Genomic DNA, 22,049 nt, shown 5'->3' with positions numbered 1-22,049 from the left:
GACTGCCGGCGGCCAGCCCAGCTGCTGCTGGAGACGACCTCCCTGTTTGGGTCTGGAGGCTGCGCTGTTTCGCTGTGGGGTTTTTTCGGGTGTTGTTTGTTTGGGTTTTTTTAATGAAATTCCTGTAATGCAGCCAATGTTGTTGTGCACGCAAGTAGCACAGAACAGATCTTGCATATGGTCTGCTGTGCAAAAGGGTTGGAAACGGCAAGCTCCTTGTCATGACTTCAATGCAAACTTAGAAGAGTCTAGTACATTCATCTAAGTAATAATACTCAGCTTTCACTACCCAAAAATTAGATAGCTAGTACAAAAAACAACCTAAATGTAAAAAAATATGTCAAAGGTTTAGAACACTTCTGACGGAGGGCAGGCAGGAACTTTGTTAAAGACATCTCACTCATTTTTGATAAATACAGGTGACTTTGCTTACACACATAAGCAAATTGTTCCATTTAGAAATAATTCTTAGGAGGCCAAAAAGCTATATATAAATAAAGCCTTTAAGATGATTCTTTAAGTTAATTTTTTGTGATCATCTGTAAGGGGGTTAAATCTCTCACATTGTTATAGAGCAAAGAAAGCATTAGCTAGATACACTTTTTATTTTCACTGTAAACTACCTTACATTAAAATATTTAATTGATTAAACTAGCCACACTATAATTTCAGGCAGATACTAGCACTATTTCTGTCAATAATATGACAGTCAAATTCATGGGCTTATCCAATTCCTAGTGAAAAAAAACAAAGCAATTCACCTACATTTACTCTAGATGTGCCATTTCTTCTACATTAATTCCTAGGGGACTGTTTGCTATTTATCATGAAATAATCGATTTCATGCCTGCAGCTGAAATGGCTTTTTGCTGTTCAACAACAGCAAAAAAATATTAGAGCTGACTAGACATGGATCTTAATCTGTTAAAAAAAAAAAAAAATTCTTATTAGCTCTGTGCTGATTCAGTATTCAAGGTTGTCTCCACTGATGCTGAATTGAATACCTCTGTCTCTTCCCAAACTATGAAGACTGTGTTCATCCGTGGCTACTTAAGGTCTCCCATCTTTGCCAGTTTAACAGATACCCCCAGGATTAGCCTCAACTTTTGCCCATAATGAAGCACAGTTTTTGTCAGGGCTGTGCTAAAGATCAAGCTGACAGTCCCATTTGCAATCCATTTTCTATTACTTGTTCATATTGCAATTTTTCTGGTCTCCAAAATCACTTTTTGGTTACAATATTTAGTAAATACATCCTGCAAATGTTTGCAGTGTTGTACTTAGTTTTCTACTTTGTACCTAATGTGCCCCTAGTGTTCTAAGAGACTTTAATGGTTCCTGTGTTCAGATTCAGAGACTCAGTTCATTCCCAGAGTTCTCATTTGCCATATTACCCACTGAGTTGCCTTATACAAAACCACCTCAAGACTCAGCCATAATCAAATTCTCAAACCCATGTTTTACTAAATTCTTATGCTGAAAATCTTGGTGGTGCAAAGCCCAAGGCCACCCTTCCCTAAAGCAATCATCAAGTCATTAAGTAAACACAGTTAGCTCACCCCAGGATGCAGAGGGGTGTATCCTGTTATCCTAATAGCATAAATACGATAAACAGTAATCTACCTGCAACAGAATGCAGGAGAGATGCATTTTACTGCTATTACTTTAAAGCAGAAGGATACTTGTTAATCTCAAAGAACAAAATATCCTTTCCTAGGCAGATTTATTCCCTCTGAGATACTAGGTCTTCTAAGGCAAATATTCATCTATGGAATGGGAAGGTCAGCACAAAGTAGTCAAAAGGCTTTGTGAAAAAAAATGGAATTTATGCAGTGCTCTCAAGCACGAAGTATATCAGCTACAGAGAAAGGCTTTATGACTGAACTTCTGAAGTAAAGGTTTTGCCAAGACAGAAGCAGTATCTCCAGTCGGGTAAACCTACCTTAGCCAGTTCCAAAATACCTTGCTTGACTACAGCTGTGCTTGGAGAAGTTTGAGTTACCTAGTGGCAAAATCTCAGCTTTAACTACCTGTTATCACCCCTTCCACTAGAATTACTGTGATTATGATCTTCCTGATGTTATCATTGCTAGTCTGCCATGCATACTGGAATTGGCAGGCAGCAAACTCCTACCTGCCTTGAACCTCCTCAGACAGAGACTTGAAGGACACTGCATTACAGAAAAAAAGGTGGTTCCATATGTTGGCTCCCGGTCTGGGTGAGCTTGATAGGACAGCACATCCCTGGACATATGCCACTCCTTAGGTAAAGTCACCACAGAACTTCATTAAACCATAAATAAACATCTAGAAGCACTTGAGCTCACTATCTTCATAGTCTGTCAAGCTAAACGGGAGACAGAGATTTTTCATCTACTGATGAACTAGTAGAAAAATATCATATCTAAAAATATGACATATTTGTATATGACATATGACAATATGACAAATATGCTTATGGGGTTACTCATGAAATCTAATCATGAAGTTAATCATGAAAACCTCCTAAATGAGTATTTCTAAAGCTTTTTACGTGAGAGCCATTCCAGTCCAAAGAGACCAAAAGAAAAGACTGTGCATCATTTAGACACCAGATAAATACGACACTGAGAGCTTAACCTTTGTATATGTGGTTAATGAGAGGTTTAATGAATATCCCTGAAAGAGCAATGAAGAACATTTAAATCAGGTCCTTAAAATATTAATAATAATACTTATCTAGGAAAAAGGGGAAAATCAAAGGTCAGAATTCTAAATAATGTCATGAAGGAAGGAGATCAAGAGCAGCAGAGAGAAGCTGTTCAGTGATTACACATGCTGTCAGAGCTATTATCAGATGTGTTCCTGGAAGGGCAACAGTGATAGAGCTGTAGGCTGTACTAAATTTATGTTATTCTGTTAAATTATTCCCCTCTCTTCTTTTCCAAAAATTAAACTCTTTCAGTAACTGGAAATGAATTTTTCCATCACTTGAGACAAGGAGCAGTTGCAAACATGTACTTCTATTCTTAGATAATTCTCAGTGTTGCAGGACTATTGAGATTGTTTAGATTGGGCATGCTTAAGGTTTGCCATAGCTCCATTGTGTTCCAGTTTGGAGTAAATCCAAGTACGATTTGTTTCTATTTGTCTCCTTTTTCATGTCCCATGGCCAAAGGCCTCATGGTAAAAAAAAGCATTAGCCAGTTAAGGACTGTACCAAAATGTCTTGCCTTTTGTTGAACTCTTTGAATGTGGTCTGTTGAAACCTTAGATTCAAAGAAATTTTAAGTCTATCAGACTGTCCATGATGAGATCTATGACACACTGATACATGTTGGGAATGCAGAATTACAGGTGTGAGCTGAGTACAGTCCCCTCTGCAAAGCAGCATGATGTAGAATTGTGGGTCAGAAGCAAGAGGTGATGCTTGTAAACTGGGAAGTCCCAGGGACACAATGGAGGGAGAAAATTGAGTGACCAGGGAGTGAGATGCTGTATCATGACCTTGTTCTTCTCCTTTGTGTCACAGAAGAACATTATAATGGCCCCTTCTCCTAAATGTCTTCAGACTGATGTCCTGACTAATCTTAAAATTCTTCATGTGGTAATAGTTAGAGCTGCAAGGTGCCTCAATTTTGTAGTGTTGTCTTTGCTTCTCCAACGTGCATCTCATTTGGATGGTCCCAGATGTCAAGATCAGAATGCACACAGATTCAGACAGATGTACAAGACAGCACTCTTACTGAGCAAGACTTTTTGTCCATTCAGTTGCAAACTCAGTATCACAATCTGAAGACACCTCACAGTAAAGGATGCTGCTGATGTAAACTAATTTCTATAAGCTTCTCATCAAGCCTACCAATAAATATGTCTTCCACCTTCATGGGCTTACTCACTCAGAAAAATTAAAATGTCCATGATCTGACCTTCTGCTCCTGCCAGTGTGGCTGTGAGTCTGTGGATTGTGTGGCTGGAGCTGGGAGCTCTGTGCTACGAGCTAAGGACACCTTCATGCAAGATACAGCATGACCTGCAGGCTACAGCACTTGGTAGCTCTCAGGTTGATCTGAAGTACCTAGACCAACTCCAGATATCTATCTGCTCAAATCTAGATCAAGACACCTCTTTCTCAAGGGCAGATGTTTCTGAGAATATATAGCTAACTGCCCAAGAAAGCTGATACAGTTCTCCAGAAGCCTTTCAAAAGCTGAACAACTGCAATTTTTTCTGAGATTTTCTAAAGCCAGACAACTTTATGTGAAGACAATATCATACATTTAAATGCAGAGAAGAATATGTGACAGCCTGATAATTTTCAGTGTCTGTGGAGGCTAGAAATTTGAAAAGTATGAGACTGTATTACTGTTTATTATTTAAATGGTCTAGATTCTACCCTAGATCCCACCCCAGGAAAAAAAAAGACTAAGGAAACACCATTTTAATAGAGTCTTACCTGATTCTGATGCCATGAAGATTTTTTGCCTTTTCTTTTGTACTTCTGTTATACCTTTTTTACAACTTCTGTATTCTTAGTGCTTTTTGCCTGCATTCTTGGACTTGTTTGTCAAGCTGAGAGACTTAAACATTTTAGAAGCTTCGTAGCCAGGGGTCAGTGTGCCCCAGGCCCCAAAGTCCTCTCCAGAACACATTCTGTAAACTAAGATAGAACCATCCAGGGGAAGGTTCCTTGGGGAGGGGGGGCTCACTTGAGCCTCTCATTGGGGAATTTTTGATAGATATGCTAATTAGTAAGACCTACAATGTTATACCAGATCTTTTGGAGGGAGGGAATTTGGCAGGGTGCATTTCGATGCATATGACCTGGATGTGTGCACCTCAGGATCCTTAAAATAAATACCAAGGTAAAATCCCTTTTCCCTTTCTAACCCTGTATGACTCTTGATTTTAAGACTGGGAAAAGGCATCAATTCCAGACTGAAACCTGTATTAATCAAACATACTCTACTGGCTGATCAGTACGACTCAACTGAAATTCCCCTCAGCAGCTATATTTTAGCGTGAACCTGATGCATACTTTTTCTCTGCTGTACATAAAAATTACACTGGCATGTCAGTTCTAGCAGAAGCCTTTTCACATATCATTTCACATATTGTATCAGTTGTTGCAGAATAGCAAGAAACAATTTGAAGGCTATTCCATTACACCTTTATTTTCTGCCTCAGTTGTATGCCCATTTTATGCAGAATTCCTCACACTGCTGGCAGTAGTAACCAATGAGATGGTGCACAGGAAAAAAAAGCCACTTTTTAGTGGCAGTTTAATACTGGGAAACAAATACATTTTCAGGAGATTGCTACCAGTCTTGCCCCCCAAAAATTAGAAACAACAGCATCTGAGGAAGGCTGTTAAGATGGCATCATTAACTCAAGGAACGTTTTACTATTCATTGCATCAACAGATTCAAATGCTTCATATCCAGCCCATAAGAAAGAAATTTAAATTTGTCCATTCTTTTAGAAAAAAAAAAGCCATTTATAAGGAAATATTTTTAAAGTTTAAGAGGATCTGGATTTTTATGTGCTTTTGTAGTACCGTAGCTAAATGACATAACCTGTCAGAATCTGTCATTTAACAGATACTCTGAAATGCAGGTTAAAAATAGTATGTCAAGAACTGTGGTCATAGATTAATTACTTGGAGTATGCAAATTTTCGAGGCATTTCAGTCCAGAATACAGTTTCAGAAACATTATGTAATAAACAGGAAGTTCTGCTGAGAAAGATTCAGTCAGTGGTGGTTTCTTTACTCTTCTGTATCAGCATAACCAGCCTAGCAGATTGCTACAGGTCTTCCTTATAAACTCTGTGCTTCTGTTAATACAATCTACATCTGTTCAATGAGAATTTACCAGCATAGTACTATCAGCAAAGTGCTCTTTATGTAGACTCAGAATAGAGAGTTCTTTTCTTCTTTTTCTCATAGTTGCTCTTGTTCTTCCGAGTTTTCCCCCGGCATTTTTTTGCCTAATGAGTTGTGAAATCTAATCAATTGTAATAATTAAAACATACTGTGTGTGGAATGATGCACTGTTTTAATTACACAAAAAAGTCCCAAACAAATAAAAGCTTGAGATTCTTACATTAGAAGAAAACAAACTACTTTATTTTGATGTAAATTTTTTCACCAAGAACAGACTCATGCTTGCAGGTGATACATGTAAAACACTAAAAATTCCAGGCTTGCTATACTGCATGTTTTATTCAAAAAGCTGGGAGAGTTCAGGCTTTTGTGTTACCAACGTATGAAGGAATGGCTGGAACAAACAGATAGATGCTTGCTTTCAATAAAACACCCTGGGTGGCAACTCTGAACAGCAAAGTTTTGTGTCCAAGATGTATAAAATACATGGAGTTTTAGCAATGTCACATGGTGTAAGAGGGGGTGCTATTCACTGACTCACCCCTTTTCTAGGATCTTTTGTATGCTGGTGAACATTTAGGCATAAAATAAATTCCTTATGGCAGACCAAAATGCCAGTGTTTCTTAATTAAAATGAGTTTGATGAAAGTTGGGCAGACACATTCTTATACTTGTCTTTTTTTTTAAGAATAATGCATGTCAAGTAATTGGGTCCTGGTATTATACAGCTTTTTCCAATCCTGTTATTTGCATTCTGATTCTGGCCCCAATGAGGCTCCATGAGCTTGACAGAAGCTGCAAGCTCAACAATTCAGACCTGTGCCTTGTTCATTTGTTCTGTAAATTCTGAAAGTATAATTATGTTATTGAGTATTTTAGAGAACTCAAGCCTGCATTAGCTATTTCACAGTCATTTAGGTGAAGTGGATAACCTAGTACACCTTATTTAAGCTTCCAACTTTATTACAGTGAAATCTGATACAGGCGACTTTCACAGTTTGAAAGGTAGTTATTGGTCTCTTATAGTGTTGCCTTTTGTCTGCCTCAGTCATAGCTACAAATTTCATTAACCAGCCCTGCCTACATACGCACAGTTACTGCCCTCATTCTTTACTAAGATTGGTTTCTTTTGCTGATGTTGGTAGCAGAAGTTTTAAAGGAATGTATAGCCCACCTAAATAGGATAGTTTAACTTGAGGATGTTTTCTGAATGGGATGTAAGAAGGACAAAGACAGATGGTCCACAACTCACTTGTCAGGAGAAATTAATGGATCTAATTTCTCCAATAAATATAGTTACCAAAAAAAACCCAAAAAAAACCAAAACAAAACCAAAACAGGCCCAGAAGCACTGGTAGAGAAAAATTCAAATAAAGATGTTTCAATACCTTAGAATATGAAAGATGATAGCTGTATACTTGTTCTGTATTACTAGCAGCTGGAAAAGGCCAAAGATAGCACATAAGACGTAAGTACATGATGCCAAATACACACCTCACACCATGAGCAACTGCAGTTTGTGCATAGAGAGCTGAATATCTGCTTGATAACCCACAGATGAAACAAGTTTACTGCTATTTTTCTCAAAGCTACAGTGAGGTGGCCTTTCTATCTCTAGAGCCATTATCACCACTGTGACCAGTCTCTCTGCATCTTCTCTTCACACTTGCATTCTTCTTAGCTGCGTTTAACTCTTCTTGGGTGTTCCAGCAATTTTTTCAGACTTAGTGTGTCCTTGAAACATCATCAAATGGATTTAACACCACCATTTCTGAGAAATGAGAGTAAATGCTTTTATGAATAGGCTTAAACTGAACTTTAAAACAGAAAACAACTTATTTTAGTATCTCTAATAAAAACCTGGATTTAATTAGGACTTCCAATGAAAACAATATATTTTTTCCAAGTGTTATAATAATTTTTGTATCATTTTAACACTTTGCTCACTGTCTCAAAGCTGCTCATATTCCTTAGAGTATAAATAACTAAAATTTCTGGCAAAGCCATGAGGTTCTCCGATATTCACTTTTTTTCTCATAATATTGGTTCTGTAAAAGACAATGACCAGCTATTCCAGGCAAAGTGGAAGGCTGTGAGGTGTGGAGATGCCTGAATTTTATCAAAATGGCTTTTTTCCATCATAGGGCAGTTTATGCAGAACCAGACCAGCTGGAGACAGATGGGGCTCACCCATCTAAAAGGGGGAAAAGGATTCTAGCAAGGCTGATTGAGAGGCCTTTAAACTAGGTTTGAAGGGGGATGGGGATAGGACCAGGCTCACTAGAGATGAGCCTGGGGGCAGCATGCCAGTGTTGGGGGTGAAATCAATAGCCCACCTGAAGTGCATGTACACCACTGCACACAGTATGGGTAACAAACAGGAGGAGCTGGAAGCCATCGTGCAGCAGCAGAGCTATGATGTAGTTGCCATCATGGAAACATGGTGGGAGTGTGGCAATGGATGATTATAAGCTCTTCAGAAGCAACAGGTAAGGAAGGAGAGGTGGTGGGGTGGCTCTGTACGTTAGGGAGTGTTTCAACTGTATAGAGCTCAAGAACAGACAATTGGAGGTTGGCCAGTGTGACACACGGCTACAAGAAGGGTCAGAAGAATGGTCCAGGCAACTACAGGCCTCTCAGCCTGACCTCAGTGCTGGGGAAGGTTATGGAACAGACTATCTTGAGTGCAATCACACATCACAAACAGTACAACCAGGGGATCAGGCCTAGACACAGTGGGTTTAGGAAAGGCAGGTCCTGTCTGACCAACCTGATCTCCTTTTATGACCAGGAGACCTGCCTAGTGGATGAGGGAAAGGCTGTGGATGCTGCCTACCTGGACTTCAAAAAAGCCTTTGATACTGTCTCCCACAGCATTCTCCAGAAGCTGGCAGCCCATGGCTTGGACAGGTGTGCTCTTCATTGGGTTAAAACTGGCTGGATGGCTGGGTCCAGGGAGTGGTGGTTAATCATCCAGCTGGCATCTGGTTACTAGTGGGGCTTTCCAAGACTCAGTATTGAGGCCAGTCCTGTTTAATATTTTTATCTATGATCTGAACGAGGGGATCAAGTGCACCCTCAGTCAGTTTGCAGACAACACAATGTTGAGCAGGAGTGTTGATCTGCTGGAGGGCAGGAAGGCTCTGTAAAGGGATCTGGGCAAGCTGAACTGATGGGCCAAGGCCAGCTGTATAAGGTTCAACAAGACAAAATGCTGGGTCCTGCACTTTGGTCACAACAACTCTTCTAGAGACATGGGATAGAGTTGCCGGAAGGTTGGCCAGTGGAAAAGGACCTGGGAGTGCTATTCAACAGCAGGCTGAACATAAGGCAGCAGTGTGCCCTGGTGGCCAAGACCACCAATGGCATCCTGCCTCTTATCAGAAATAGTGTGGACCAGAGGGCAGTGATCATCCCCCTGCACTTGGTACTTGTGAGGCCACACCTGGAATCCTGTGTTCAGTTCTGGGCCCCTCACTACAAGAAAGACTTTGAGGTGCTGGACCTTGTCCAGAGAAGGACAACAAAGCTGGTGAAGGGTCTGGAGCACAAGTCTTGTGATGAGCAGCTGAGGGAGCTGGGCATGTTTAGCCTGGAGAAAAGGAGGCTCATGAGAGGCCTTTTCACTCTCTACAGCTGCCTGAAAGGAGGTTGTAGCCATGTGGAGGTCAGGCTGTTCTCCCAGGCAACCAGTGGCAGGATGAGAGGATATGGCCTCAAGCTGTGCCAGGGAAGGTTCAGGTTGAACATCAGGAAGAATTTCTTCACTCAAAGGGTTGTCAGGCATTTGAACAGGGTGCCTAAGGAGTCAGCAGGTCTTGAAGTGCTCAAGAAACAACTGGTGTGTCACTTAGTGCTATGGTTTAGTTGGCATGGCAGTGTTCGGTCAAACATTGGACTTGATGGTCTTGGAGATCTCTTTCAACCTTAATGTTTCCATAATTCTGTGATTCTGTGATTCTATGATTCTATGAAAATAAGTGACAAAATATATTATAAAACCTATCTCCTTAGACAGAAAGCAAAATTTTATTTCTTGGAGGTCTTTGTCTACTTACACATTTTAATAATTATGAGAAACTCGGTTCACCTTCATACTACTCACTTTTTAACATCTTGGTCTCAACCTAATTCAGGATCAATACCTTCATGAACAATGCTTCCTGTTTATTCTTCTTAACTTTGACTTTCAGCTCATAAATTTATGCCTGCCTACGAAAGTGTGCACTATGTAGTACTGAATTACCATCTTACACATGGTATTCCCCAATCAATTCTCCACACTGTATAAAGTTTTCCATAATTACAATTAATGCATAAAATTCTTAATGGTCTGCACATTAGCAGGAACTATATATCCTTCACTTGGTGACTTGCAGTAATAAATATCACCTCCTATTGTATTTTTAAAATGGTAAGACCAGTCATGGCTTGCTTTCTGAAATGAATTGGCTTACTGCAGGCGGTAAAGCAATCAAGTTTTGACCATGTCTAAGATGAGTCTAATGTTTTCTCTGTGCAGAATTCAAAACAATGAAACAAAATAATGAATGCAGTAGCCAAAACAGCTTCCACCATTCTGTGTTTTTTTGACACATGCACATTTGAAAGGATTTAATCAAACCCTAACAAGTACACTTGTATCAGTCTAACCAAAACATTGTTTATTTTGTTTTACAGATTTTGGCCATTGTGTCCATTCTGTTCATCGTCCTGTCCACTATTGCTTTGTCTCTTAACACACTGCCAGAACTTCAAGTAATAGATGAATTTGGGCAGCCAAATGACAACCCTCAGCTAGCACACGTTGAAGCTGTGTGTATTGCTTGGTTTACCATGGAGTATCTTTTGCGTTTTCTGTCCTCACCAAATAAGTGGAAGTTCTTCAAAGGCCCATTAAATGTCATTGACTTACTGGCTATCTTGCCGTACTATGTCACCATTTTCCTCACAGAGTCCAATAAAAGTGTTCTGCAATTCCAAAACGTCAGACGTGTGGTTCAGATATTTCGAATTATGAGGATCCTAAGGATTCTTAAGCTCGCCAGACATTCAACAGGCCTTCAGTCTTTAGGCTTTACACTCAGGCGGAGTTACAATGAATTGGGCTTGTTAATATTATTTTTAGCCATGGGAATAATGATATTTTCAAGTCTTGTATTCTTTGCTGAAAAGGATGAGGATGCTACAAAATTTACAAGTATTCCTGCGTCATTCTGGTGGGCAACAATCACTATGACTACTGTAGGATATGGTGACATTTATCCTAAGACCTTATTAGGTAAAATAGTTGGAGGACTTTGCTGTATCGCTGGAGTGCTGGTCATAGCCCTGCCCATACCAATTATTGTGAACAATTTCTCAGAGTTTTATAAGGAGCAGAAAAGACAGGAGAAGGCAATTAAGAGGAGAGAAGCACTTGAGCGAGCTAAAAGAAATGGCAGTATTGTCTCCATGAATCTAAAAGATGCCTTTGCTCGCAGTATGGAAATGATAGATGTAGCAGTAGATTCAGGAAAGCTTGGAGAACCACTCAATCCAAAGGAGACACCTGATAACAGCCACCTGTCCCCAAGCCGGTGGAAATGGGCCAGAAGGACAATGTCTGAAACAAGCTCAAACAAATCTTATGAAAACAAGTACCAAGAAGTTAGTCAACAAGACTCCCAGGAGCAATTAAATAATGCTGCAGCTTCCTCCAGCCCACAGCACCTCAGTGCCCAAAAACTGGAGATGCTGTATAATGAAATTACTAAAACTCAGTCTCAGCCTAATCTTAATGCTGGTTACCAAGACCAGTCAGCAAAGCCACCCATGTATGAGGAAGAAATAGAAATGGAAGAAGTTATAGGTCAGAGAGATCCGTTGCCAGCTGGGCCCACCGACATCGTAATGGACATGAGAAGCACATCCAGTATTGACAGTTTTGCCAGTTGTGCAACTGACTTCACAGAAACAGAGAGGTCTCCCCTCTCTCTGTTTCCTGGCTCTCACTTGCAAATGAGATTTCCAACTGATGCTGTTAATATGGAAGAAAACCAAAGAGCAAGAAGTTCTCAGTTTATACCATTTGCAAAAGACAGAGGATTTTCTCCAACTGATGTCACCTTTGAATATAATCCAATCAACAGACCTGTTACCAGTGATGGCAGTGGGCCCCAAACTGTTTCACATGGTCATTTTCATTTTGACACTGCCATGGAAAGCCCCAAAAGTTCCCTGAAAGGTAGCAACCCATTAAAATCTAGATCCCTTAAAGTTAATTTTAAAGACAATAGAGGTGGTGCTCCACATACTCCACCAAGCACCGCTAGGCCACTGCCAGTGACAGCAGGAGCAGACTTCACACAGGCTACCCCTCAGCACATCAGCACCATTCTCCTAGAAGAAAATTCCCCCCAGGGTGAACGACCTGTACTTGGTGCCGATGCATCTGCACTTTGTCAGGGACCTGCTAAAAAATCATCCCCTCTCTTTCCCAAACAAAAAATTTTCACTTTCCCTTCAAAAGAGAGGAGGAGCTTCACTGAAATAGACACTGGAGAAGAAGAAGAGTTTATGGAGCTACATGGTATGAAACATGAGAAAAAACAGGATATCAAGACAAATTGCTGTGGGGATAAACACAGTGATGGCAACAATTTAACAGGGGAGCCACAGATCACCTCTTCACCCAAAAGCATGAGCCACAACTGTACTCAAGACATTTACCATGCTGTGGGTGAGGTAAAGCCAGACAGTAACCAAGAAGGTCACAAAATGGAAAACCACTTATTTGCTCCAGAAATTCATTCAAGTCCAGGAGAAACTGGTTATTGTCCCACACGAGAAACTAGCATGTGACTAGTTACAGAAGCAATAAAAACACCTTTTCTTAAAACAGTTAGTAATGCCTATGAACTAAAACATGGAAAGCCTCAACAAAAGTGCATAAAATGTTATTTTTGCATGGCATGAAGAGTTGTTTAGTTTAAATACTGTTTAATTAAAAAAAAAGACTGCTTTTTGTAACAAACTGAAAAAAACAGGGAAAAAATTACTCAAGAATGGTGAACACAATAAAGAGAGCTCTATTAGGAGCCAGTGGTCTGCAACATCTGACATTTTTGATCCTTTCATTTATGATTGTAGACAGGTTTGGAACTCTTTTAACATTTTTTTTTCCTCAGTTACAATGAATTTTAGAATTTGCACATGAAAGGATGAAATGTCAATGCATGCATTCATAAAGATCTGAAACAAGGTGCTTTGAGCTTGCAAAATGCATATACTTGTAAATAGTTTGGGGTTGGGGGGAAAGCTACTGTTAACAAGGATTTATGGAAAAAGCATTTCCTGGGACACAGGTACTTCCTTCACAGCGTGCTGCCTGGAGGTTTTGTACAGACTTATGTTGCAAAATTGCAACTTCTACTTAAAGCATCTCACGTATCTTGCTTTCTGTTAAAAAGCTCATGAGTATATCTGTTAATTAAGGACTACAGTTTATCTTTAGTTTATCTGTGCTGTAAATCATGATGGGTTTTTTTTATTTGCAGAACTTCAGTTATTGCTTTTGTCAGCTTAATTAATGATCCTATGAGGAAAAAAAAAGATTTAATGACCAGAACTTGAAGCATTTGATATTTTTATAGAAAACTGCCAACATTTCATAACGCAGAAAAAAAAATTTCCATTTTAAAATTTAAAAATCAGCGTTATTTCCGTGGCAATAAATAGTGCCAAATGGCTATACAGATATATCCAAAAGTGTTCAACTTCTTAGAATATAACTTGGTATTAAAAAAAATATTTCCCACACTCTTATTTTTCCTTTAACACAATTTGCTTCTACATGATCTTTGATCTCTTACCTTTTTTCCTCCATGCAGTGCTCATACTTCAGTAATGGCAATGTTGTTGTTATGGTGTAAGGACATAAGAGACAAGGTTTGTAGGGGAAAGTGGTACCTTTTGTTATCATAAATCATATAGCTGGAGAAAAAGAGGCTTCAAGTACATGTGATTTGCCTCAGGTCTTCCATACGCCAAAGCTTGTCTGTGTTTTTCAGTTCAATCATTTGGACTGACAGAAGATACCACTTGACTCACCAAATATGCCTCAACCCATCCTTCCATAGCTGTTCTGAAACGGAGTATAGGATTTCCACTATACTTAAATAAAGGAAAACGTCAATCATTCCACTGAGAACTGCCAAAGCATCTTTCATTTCTCTGATTTCTCCAGCTTTGTAAAAGAAAGATGCTGAACCAAAGCCTCCATTACAAAGGAACCATCTAACCACTGTCTCGAAAAAGCTATTTTTTATTTTATCCAGAATCCATAGCTTCCTATGCTATAATACATTAAAAAAAGCTTATAGATTGCTTTAATTCCCTAAATCATAAAAAGTTTATTCAATTCATGAATTCTAATCATAAGCAAATGTATGCAGTTACACAGACATGTTCTACAAAATGTTCCCTTTTTTTTATTTTAGGAAGACTTAAAAGTACTCTAGACCAACCAATGCATGGTTTGGAACAGCAGGCTTCTACTTACCATAGGGGACCTAGGTTAATTTTTACTCATGTCTTTTTCTGTCGCTTGAATAAGTAACAACCAGGCACCTAAAGCACTCAGTGTAAAGGGACAAGCATTTTTGTTGCAACATTGCCCGTTGCTTGAAATGGCTGGGTCGATGCCACAGACATCACTCAAGCCTGGCATATAGAAAAGAGGCAAGTTTGAACAGCTCCAAAATATTGATCCTGGTGGCTGGGCCAAACAATGAGCACAGCACAATCATTCAGTTGGGTTTTTTTTGAAAGTTTTCTGTATTTCCCTAAGTTTTCTTATTTCTGTAACAAGAGAATATTGAGGTGTCTCTTCAGTCATTTGAATAACTGAGAATATAATGTCTTTTTTTTCAAACAATGTCTGGTCATTAATTCTCAAAATAAAAATTATTTTTTTTGTCTTTAATTGCAGTTCATTTCAACTTGTTGCTGCATTCAGTTTTATGTATTTATATGGTATTCTGCATAACAATTTTCAATCATGTTGTGTCTCACTGTCCCAAAACTTAGCTTTTTAATATTTTATGGTCATTAATCTTCTACATTTATTTTTCAGTTTCTAGATCTTTTCGGTGACTAAAACTAAACGCCAGTCAATTTTTATATGCCTGAAGTGTTGGTTTGTATTTTCTATGTGCAGTTTTATGAAATCACATGGGCCTGTTCAATCTGCCTTTACATCCTAGTGAACTATTGAAGTCCAAATTAAGACCAAATGGGACCTGGTCCCATGCTCTGGATCCACAGAAAATTCCCATTCAAGAAAATAGTGTTGTTCTGGCAAGACTGAGGTCTGTGTCATGTTCCTTCTGTGTGCTTTTTCTCCCAGGTGACCCTTACTCTTTGGAAAAGCCCCCTTAGACCTATGCCACTCGATGGAAAGGGAGGAGTCCAGACATAGGGGACGTATTGCAGGAACAGACATTTAATTCCTTAAGCTCTCCTGAGCTAAACTTCATGTAAACCTGATTCTGGCCTATTAAAATCACTAAAAATTTAAAAGGGGTAAAGTCAAGGCCTCAATCCTTGTGCAGATGAATCTCCCCTGAAACCAATGGGAGTCTGGTGGAAAAAGGGACTGACTGAAATATAAATGAGAAGGACTGTAGTCTCTCCCTCTTGATGAAAATCAACAGGAGCTTTAACTATATGAATCACATGAAAGACCAGGCCCTTATTTGCTGCTGTATTTTAAATGTTTTCAGAGAAGCACATTTATTTTGAAAGCAAAAGAAATGCAATTCACTTTATTAACAGATGCTTTATTTTTTTGAAATACTAGAAGCAAAATTATTAAGCTTTAGAAGTGATTTTGGTATAATTTTGTTATCTACTTTTGACTAAGCTGAAAACTATTTCCGGAAGCACAGGTTTAGACATGTGGTTTTTCCAGTCTTGACTGCATACACAGGATCCACCTCTGAATACCTAACCTGTGTAATTCCTGATTAAAACATCTATTTGAGCAGTTGCAGGACTGGATCTAGCTTTCTGTCGAGTACAGCAGGTGTAAGAAGTGCAGGCCAGGATCACTTCATTCATCATGAGTTGATATGAAGCAAATTATGCAAAATTACACAAATATATTTTTCTGGTTTTCTAAAACTTTGAAGCCATTTCGGACTTATTACCCATTCACCACAGTAAGGAGAGAATGTGTCTGGGTTCTGGAGTCAGTCTCTAATGACAGCTGTGCAATTTTGAAACAACTTAAGGAGTCTTAGGAAGAAGTGACTCCTTTGTGTACCTGAAAGGGGTTTGACTCCTCGCATCACTGGAAAATGAAGAATGTTCAGGGAGATAGCTTTGCAATTGATCTATTTTTTATATTTTTTTACTAACTGCAGAATCCTGAATCAAAGTTTTAATTCCTTTTCAATGAAGAAACCAAATGCACATATTTAAAAAATGTTCACAGAGTAATTAGAAGAGTTTTTGGGTAATAGTCACATTGATCCAAATCTAGGTGGGGGGTGGGGGGAATAATATATCGCACAAACTGCAAAGGAAGTTCCTACAGGAAAGCTGTTTACAGGGAAGTATATTATGTGAAGAATGTAACATGGTGTAGGAAGTTTTTGCACTACCGAATTTATATAAAATACACTTTTTTAAATGAAAACACAAAAGGCCTTTTAATGCTACATTGTATAGAATATAGAAGCCTCTGTGCTAATGCAGCAATGTAATGCACTGTGTCCTCACTTCAAAATTGGTCTCAAAATTCAAACATTAGTGATGTTAGAGAGGTGATATCTGATCTAACGCTAGAGCAACAGACATGAAGAGCCTTTCAGCACACTATTATGTAACCCAAAGTGTGTACAGACAGTTCTATTTTTGCCTATAACATTCATAAATCAAAACAACAATTGGCTTCGGGAGTTGTTTCCTAACAGGTAATAATGGGCAATATATTTGTATTCCTTGAAAAACAGTGAGTTCTTTTAAAAGTAGACCTCTTCCCCTACATGTTGACTGAGCTTCTGTTTCCTTCAACGTTTACCTTCAAGTTATTTAATTAACTGCTTCAACCTCCTCTAAATCTCGGTCCCGTACAAAAGACAGTTGTCTTTTTGAAGCTCTATTGCAAATACAGTCAGACTGGTAACAATGTCCAGGGCTTAACTGATTGGCTTTTACATTCAAATAATTTTTGAATCACTTGGATAGAAAATAAATATTTTGATCATGCAGAAATATTTTAGAAGCAGAAAAGTGCAACAAATATCCTTTTTTTTTTCAAAGTAGCCAGCACAGATCAAGCAAGAAATGCAAATACCACAAAGGGGAAAGAAGGGCAGAAAACTATAAGTAAACAAGGCATGTTTTAGTGTACTATATAAAAAGAGATATAATAAAACATATGTGAAGGAAGCCTTGATCACACTAAATGAGGTAAAAATACCAGTAGCAAAATATTTAATTCCACTCCTACTCCATTGTAATTTTTAACCTAGAACCAACAGGTTCAGTGATGCTATTATCCACTTGCCTGCCACATTAACATCTGATCTGTAATTGTTTTTCAGAAGACTTTCCTGAAAAATAAGATACCACTGTTGCTGTCCTTATTAATCTTTGGATCTCTTCCCATTGCCCTCCAAATATCAACCTTCTCTTCTTCTTGGGCATGGTCAGAAGGCAACCCACCCAACAAGATGATAGGTGTGTCTTGTTTCTCAGGAAAGTGCTTTGGTAGTGTGGTGCAAATGGCCAGATGAACTCTGTTGCATTTGAACCAAGGAACAAGAACTGAGTGTCACTTCTCCCCATTTTCTAGTTGTAAAGTACTCTGAATTCTCCAGTGTCCCCACAGTGTCCCCATCCTTCATACAAAAGCTTTCAGTGCTCTTGAAAGAACTTTTTTGAAAGCATTTGACTGGCAAATGCTACTAAGAGAGCCATCGGGCTAAGTGTGAATATTTGTCTCTTGTCCAATATGGTTTTATTAGTGGCACTCAGCTTTAACTCCTGCTGTTCTAAAATGGATCAGGTGTTCTGGGAGCCAAACCCTTTGTAGGTCCTCTGTCAGTTTCCTTAACAAAAGAAGGTTAGGTAACTGGCAGGCAAAAAGGAAACAAAGAATTTTGTTTGCATTGTGTGATGGTTTCTTGTTCAGTGATCATACACTATGGGACATCTGCAGGTGGGGTAATGTACTTGTCTTTGTACTTATTTTGTTGCAGGTTTAAACAGTATTTTTTTAAAATGCTGAGTTATGATATTTAGGAAGTATTACCCTTTAGTAAAATGGAGATTTCTTCCAAAACAGCAGTGATTCTTTATAGTCCTATATTATTATTGAATGATATTTAGTTTTCTTTTATGACACCTAATGCAGATCCTGATGAATACCACTATGGAACAAGGAAGTAGCACACAAATATTACTGCTCTTTTTACTTAAAAGTAGCCAAAAACCATGGTATTAGCTAACATTTGATCCAAGAAAGCTGATTATCCTAATTATAGATATCAGCTGAACAGAATGGTGACCTGTCATCACCTTAGACACTGACTGTAGTCCTGTGATTAACATAAACCATGAATCTAAGAGCAGTCTGTGCCATTAATTTCATAAGGGTAATTTTTTTAACTCAAGTAACTATTTAAATACATATTTAACATCAGCAAGAGTAATTTACACTTCTAAATCTGGAAGTCTATGACTCTGTTTACACTGGCATCTTAGAGGAAATCAGGAGAGCTCTCGACATGAATCTCTCAGCTACCCCCACTTCTCATGCTTTGGTTCACACAACCAAGCAATCTGCACCATGTAAATTGGACGACTTTTAGATGAAGCTGAACCAGAAGACTTCTTCCATGAGGGCACCAGATGTGCTGCAGGCAGGACAAAGCATTCGGGCCCTGGTACCAGATGAGAGCCAGTCCAAAAATTGCACCCTGATACATGTAGTGCAAACTCTCAGCACAAACTGTTTTCCTCAACAAATCTGCTCATATTGTACGACTTGCTAATGTAGACATAGATCTCTACCATGACTACTGTCTTCAGCCCATGTAGCTCTTGGCTAAATCCCTTATTCAAGCAAATTTTGCCATTTTCATCAGTGGTATTGCATAAAAAAAGCAATATGTAGCCAAAGATTAAATTGTTCCCAGTGCATTCCCCAAGTTAACCCACATAAAATAATTTAAACAATAAAATCTTGATAACCTTTGTATAGTTGTGTTTTGTAGTTCAGATAAAACTCCATATACTGCATATTTCTACAGTCAATTTATGCTAAAGTTGGTGTTACATTTGATGAAGACAGTACAGACAGCACTAGACTGACTTACTCCAAAATCAGTGGAATGATTAAACTGATTGCAAGTAGCTTTATTTCACTTAACAGTAACACTTACTTTATACTGGTATGAATAAAAGCAAATTGCTGTGCATTGATGGAGGATCAGAAGCCCAGCTTGAGTATTTTGTGCTGATTTGCCATGTCCAGATATCTTCCTATTTGGATCACCAGCTGAAATTTATTTAAATTGAGGAACTAGTAGGGTTTTGATTGTGTGCTTAGTTGCTCTGATATCTGGGACATACCTTGTACGGTAACACAAGGAACAAAAAGCCAATTCCTTATCTTACTTCTTTTAACCATTTCAAGGTGGAGGACATACGTCTTGTAGTGATATTTTTGCTCTAAGTTTTGCTCAGATAGCATCCCTCTGTGGAGGTTCAGAATACAAAACATTTATGCCTGTTCTTGAAGTCCTTAAGCAGAATGCCAGTGGAAACTCTGCCTGTATAAAGCTGAAGGATGGAGCAATACATTATAGCATTAGGCAAAAGGAACAGTTTCTAACACATTACAAAATACATTTTAAAAAAATTTTATAAACCTACTGTTGGGGACAATCTCGGGTACTTCTGCTCAGATGCAGAGTTCTGGATTTCTGTGTCTAAATTATCAGAGTCTGCAGAGTTTTACCTGTACAACCCTTTCAACAATCAAAGGAGCCATGCTGATAAGCTGAAACATGGAGGGATTAGTGTATAAAGAAGCTGAGCATTGAATACATAGCCTATTGCTTTAAGACCACTGTAAATATCAAATTAAATATGTACTAATTCATGTTTATACATTATTACTGTGTTAGTTTCATAGATACAGTAGCATGACTATTATTAATTTTATGGAGTTTAATGAACTTTACTTTGTATTCCTCTGTGAATGCTCTGAATGCTGCAAACAAAAAAAGCACAACAGTATTTTTTCAAGTTCTCTTGGGGCGATAGCAGTGTCTTCACTATTGTTCAGTTTTACAGATTTAGCAACATTTCATCATACATTGCTCTATGAATAACGTATCTTTCTTTAAAAGTACTGTCACTAGGAGATAAAAGTATATGTGATAAGTCTTGTCTCATCTCATTCATCTGCCTTTACAAAATGCCCCAGACATTTTGTGGGAGAATATGCTGCTTTTGCTTCATGCATTGTTTGTATTTGGGGGTGGGGCAGGGGAATAATAGGGCATTTTGCAATGGTAATTGCATCAAACACGCTTTTTTTCATTATTATTGTATTTGTTAGAAACATTTTGATTTCGTTTCTTTCTGTAGATAAAACTTTGACAATAGCTTTATTTTTTCAACTAACCATTTGATTTCATTAGACTAATACCTTCTCACATTTAGTGGTATTCGTATCAATGTTTCCATATCAGCTGCATTTTAACTTCATAAAAAAGGAAATGTGGTTATTATTTTTGTCATACTAGATTTTGCTGATCAACTAAGTATTTCTGCACCAATCTACATATTAATATGCATGTTGTAGTCTGTACAATTGTTCAACATCAAAATATCTGTTTAATTTATGTCAAATGTCTGTAAAATAAATGCATTGTTCTCCATTTCAGTCTGATAGAATAAGCAGGATAGTAAATAAATGTGTAAATGAATCATTTGTGTCTCATTTCAGTTCTCTTCATGAAACCGCTTTACATTGAACATTGCATATATACCAAAACAATAATCCATAGTGTCTTTAGATGTCATTACTTAACAAAATTATACAGGAATCTCTGACAGACAATATGTACAGAAATTAATCACTTTGCTATGCAAATAAAATCAGAATCCATTATTTTTTTAAAAAAATTAAATGTAGTGATTCTAAGCCTTTTCCTCCCTCTCTGTTCACAATTACTGTTAATTACTACTCACACTGTCATAGACACAAAGCCTCAAATGACCTTACAAGAGTGAGTAAACAGTATTGCCTGCAGGATGGAAAGCAGAAGCATGGAAAGATTTAGCAGCCTTTTTTGTGGCTAGTCAAACCTAGGTACCTCAGCCTAATATTCAGGCATAGTGGATAAACCAATTTCTTGTCCAGGAGAAATTTTAGATTATAGTGGAAATTATTTTACTCCTTTAAGATGGGTCAGGAAAATAACAGATTTTTTTTTTACAAGCAAGGTTTGGCTGCAAATCCACCTATAATAGAGCATCTCTACCATTCAGAAAATACGGAATATAATTCCCTCGTCTTCAAATTAGAAAGCTATTTTTTAATGTCAGCATCTGAGCAGCACTGCAATGAAATAAAAATGGAAGTCCAAGTTCGTCCCTTCGGTGACTATGTTGATTACAGCTTTTACGAGAGAGCATAGAGATGCTTTAGTTTCACAACCTCACTGTGCTATACATCACTTAATACACCATTCACTGCACTGCAGAACTTCTACCCTTTCAGCTTTTAATCTAAGGGTTCCCTCTATGAATGTGCAGCACTGTACATAAATCTAAATCTGTTCAATTTTTCTATTCTACCTCAAACACATTCCCAACTTCCTTTTTCCTTTAAAGAACAAACAACAAACAAACAAACACATCCTTCTTATTGCTTGTCCAAATCTCTTCTTGGCATTCATCTAAATAATTGCATTTTAAGGAGAGGATTTGGGGGGTTATATATAATTCAATAACCAATCAGTCTGCAGCCCACACATCTAATCATGGTACCCAAGAGTATTTGCAAAACTTCAGTTTTACATGCACATTTCAGCTGCCACATGGTTCCATCCTGCAGCAAGACTCTGGCCTCTTCAGCTTTTGGTTGTGCAGAAAGGAGACTAAGTCACATAGGAGAAAAAAA

At 38.2% G+C, this 22,049-nt stretch overlaps 1 protein-coding gene across 1 annotated transcript in view; it reads left to right on the top strand.

The window, feature by feature from the left end:
* Positions 1-20,850, top strand: part of KCNB2 (potassium voltage-gated channel subfamily B member 2) — a 174,651-nt gene extending 153,801 nt beyond the window's left edge. The window contains exon 2 of the mRNA XM_008631374.2: positions 10,544-20,850. Within this exon, the coding sequence (XP_008629596.1) occupies positions 10,544-12,706 (2,163 nt within the window). The 3' untranslated portion in view covers positions 12,707-20,850. The remainder of the gene's footprint in view (positions 1-10,543) is intronic.
* Positions 20,851-22,049: the final 1,199 nt, after the last annotated feature.

Source organism: Corvus brachyrhynchos, unplaced genomic scaffold (genome assembly GCF_000691975.1).
Source record: "Corvus brachyrhynchos isolate BGI_N302 unplaced genomic scaffold, ASM69197v1 scaffold633, whole genome shotgun sequence".
Lineage (NCBI taxonomy): Eukaryota > Metazoa > Chordata > Aves > Passeriformes > Corvidae > Corvus > Corvus brachyrhynchos.
This window is presented reverse-complemented; position numbering and strand designations above follow the sequence as displayed.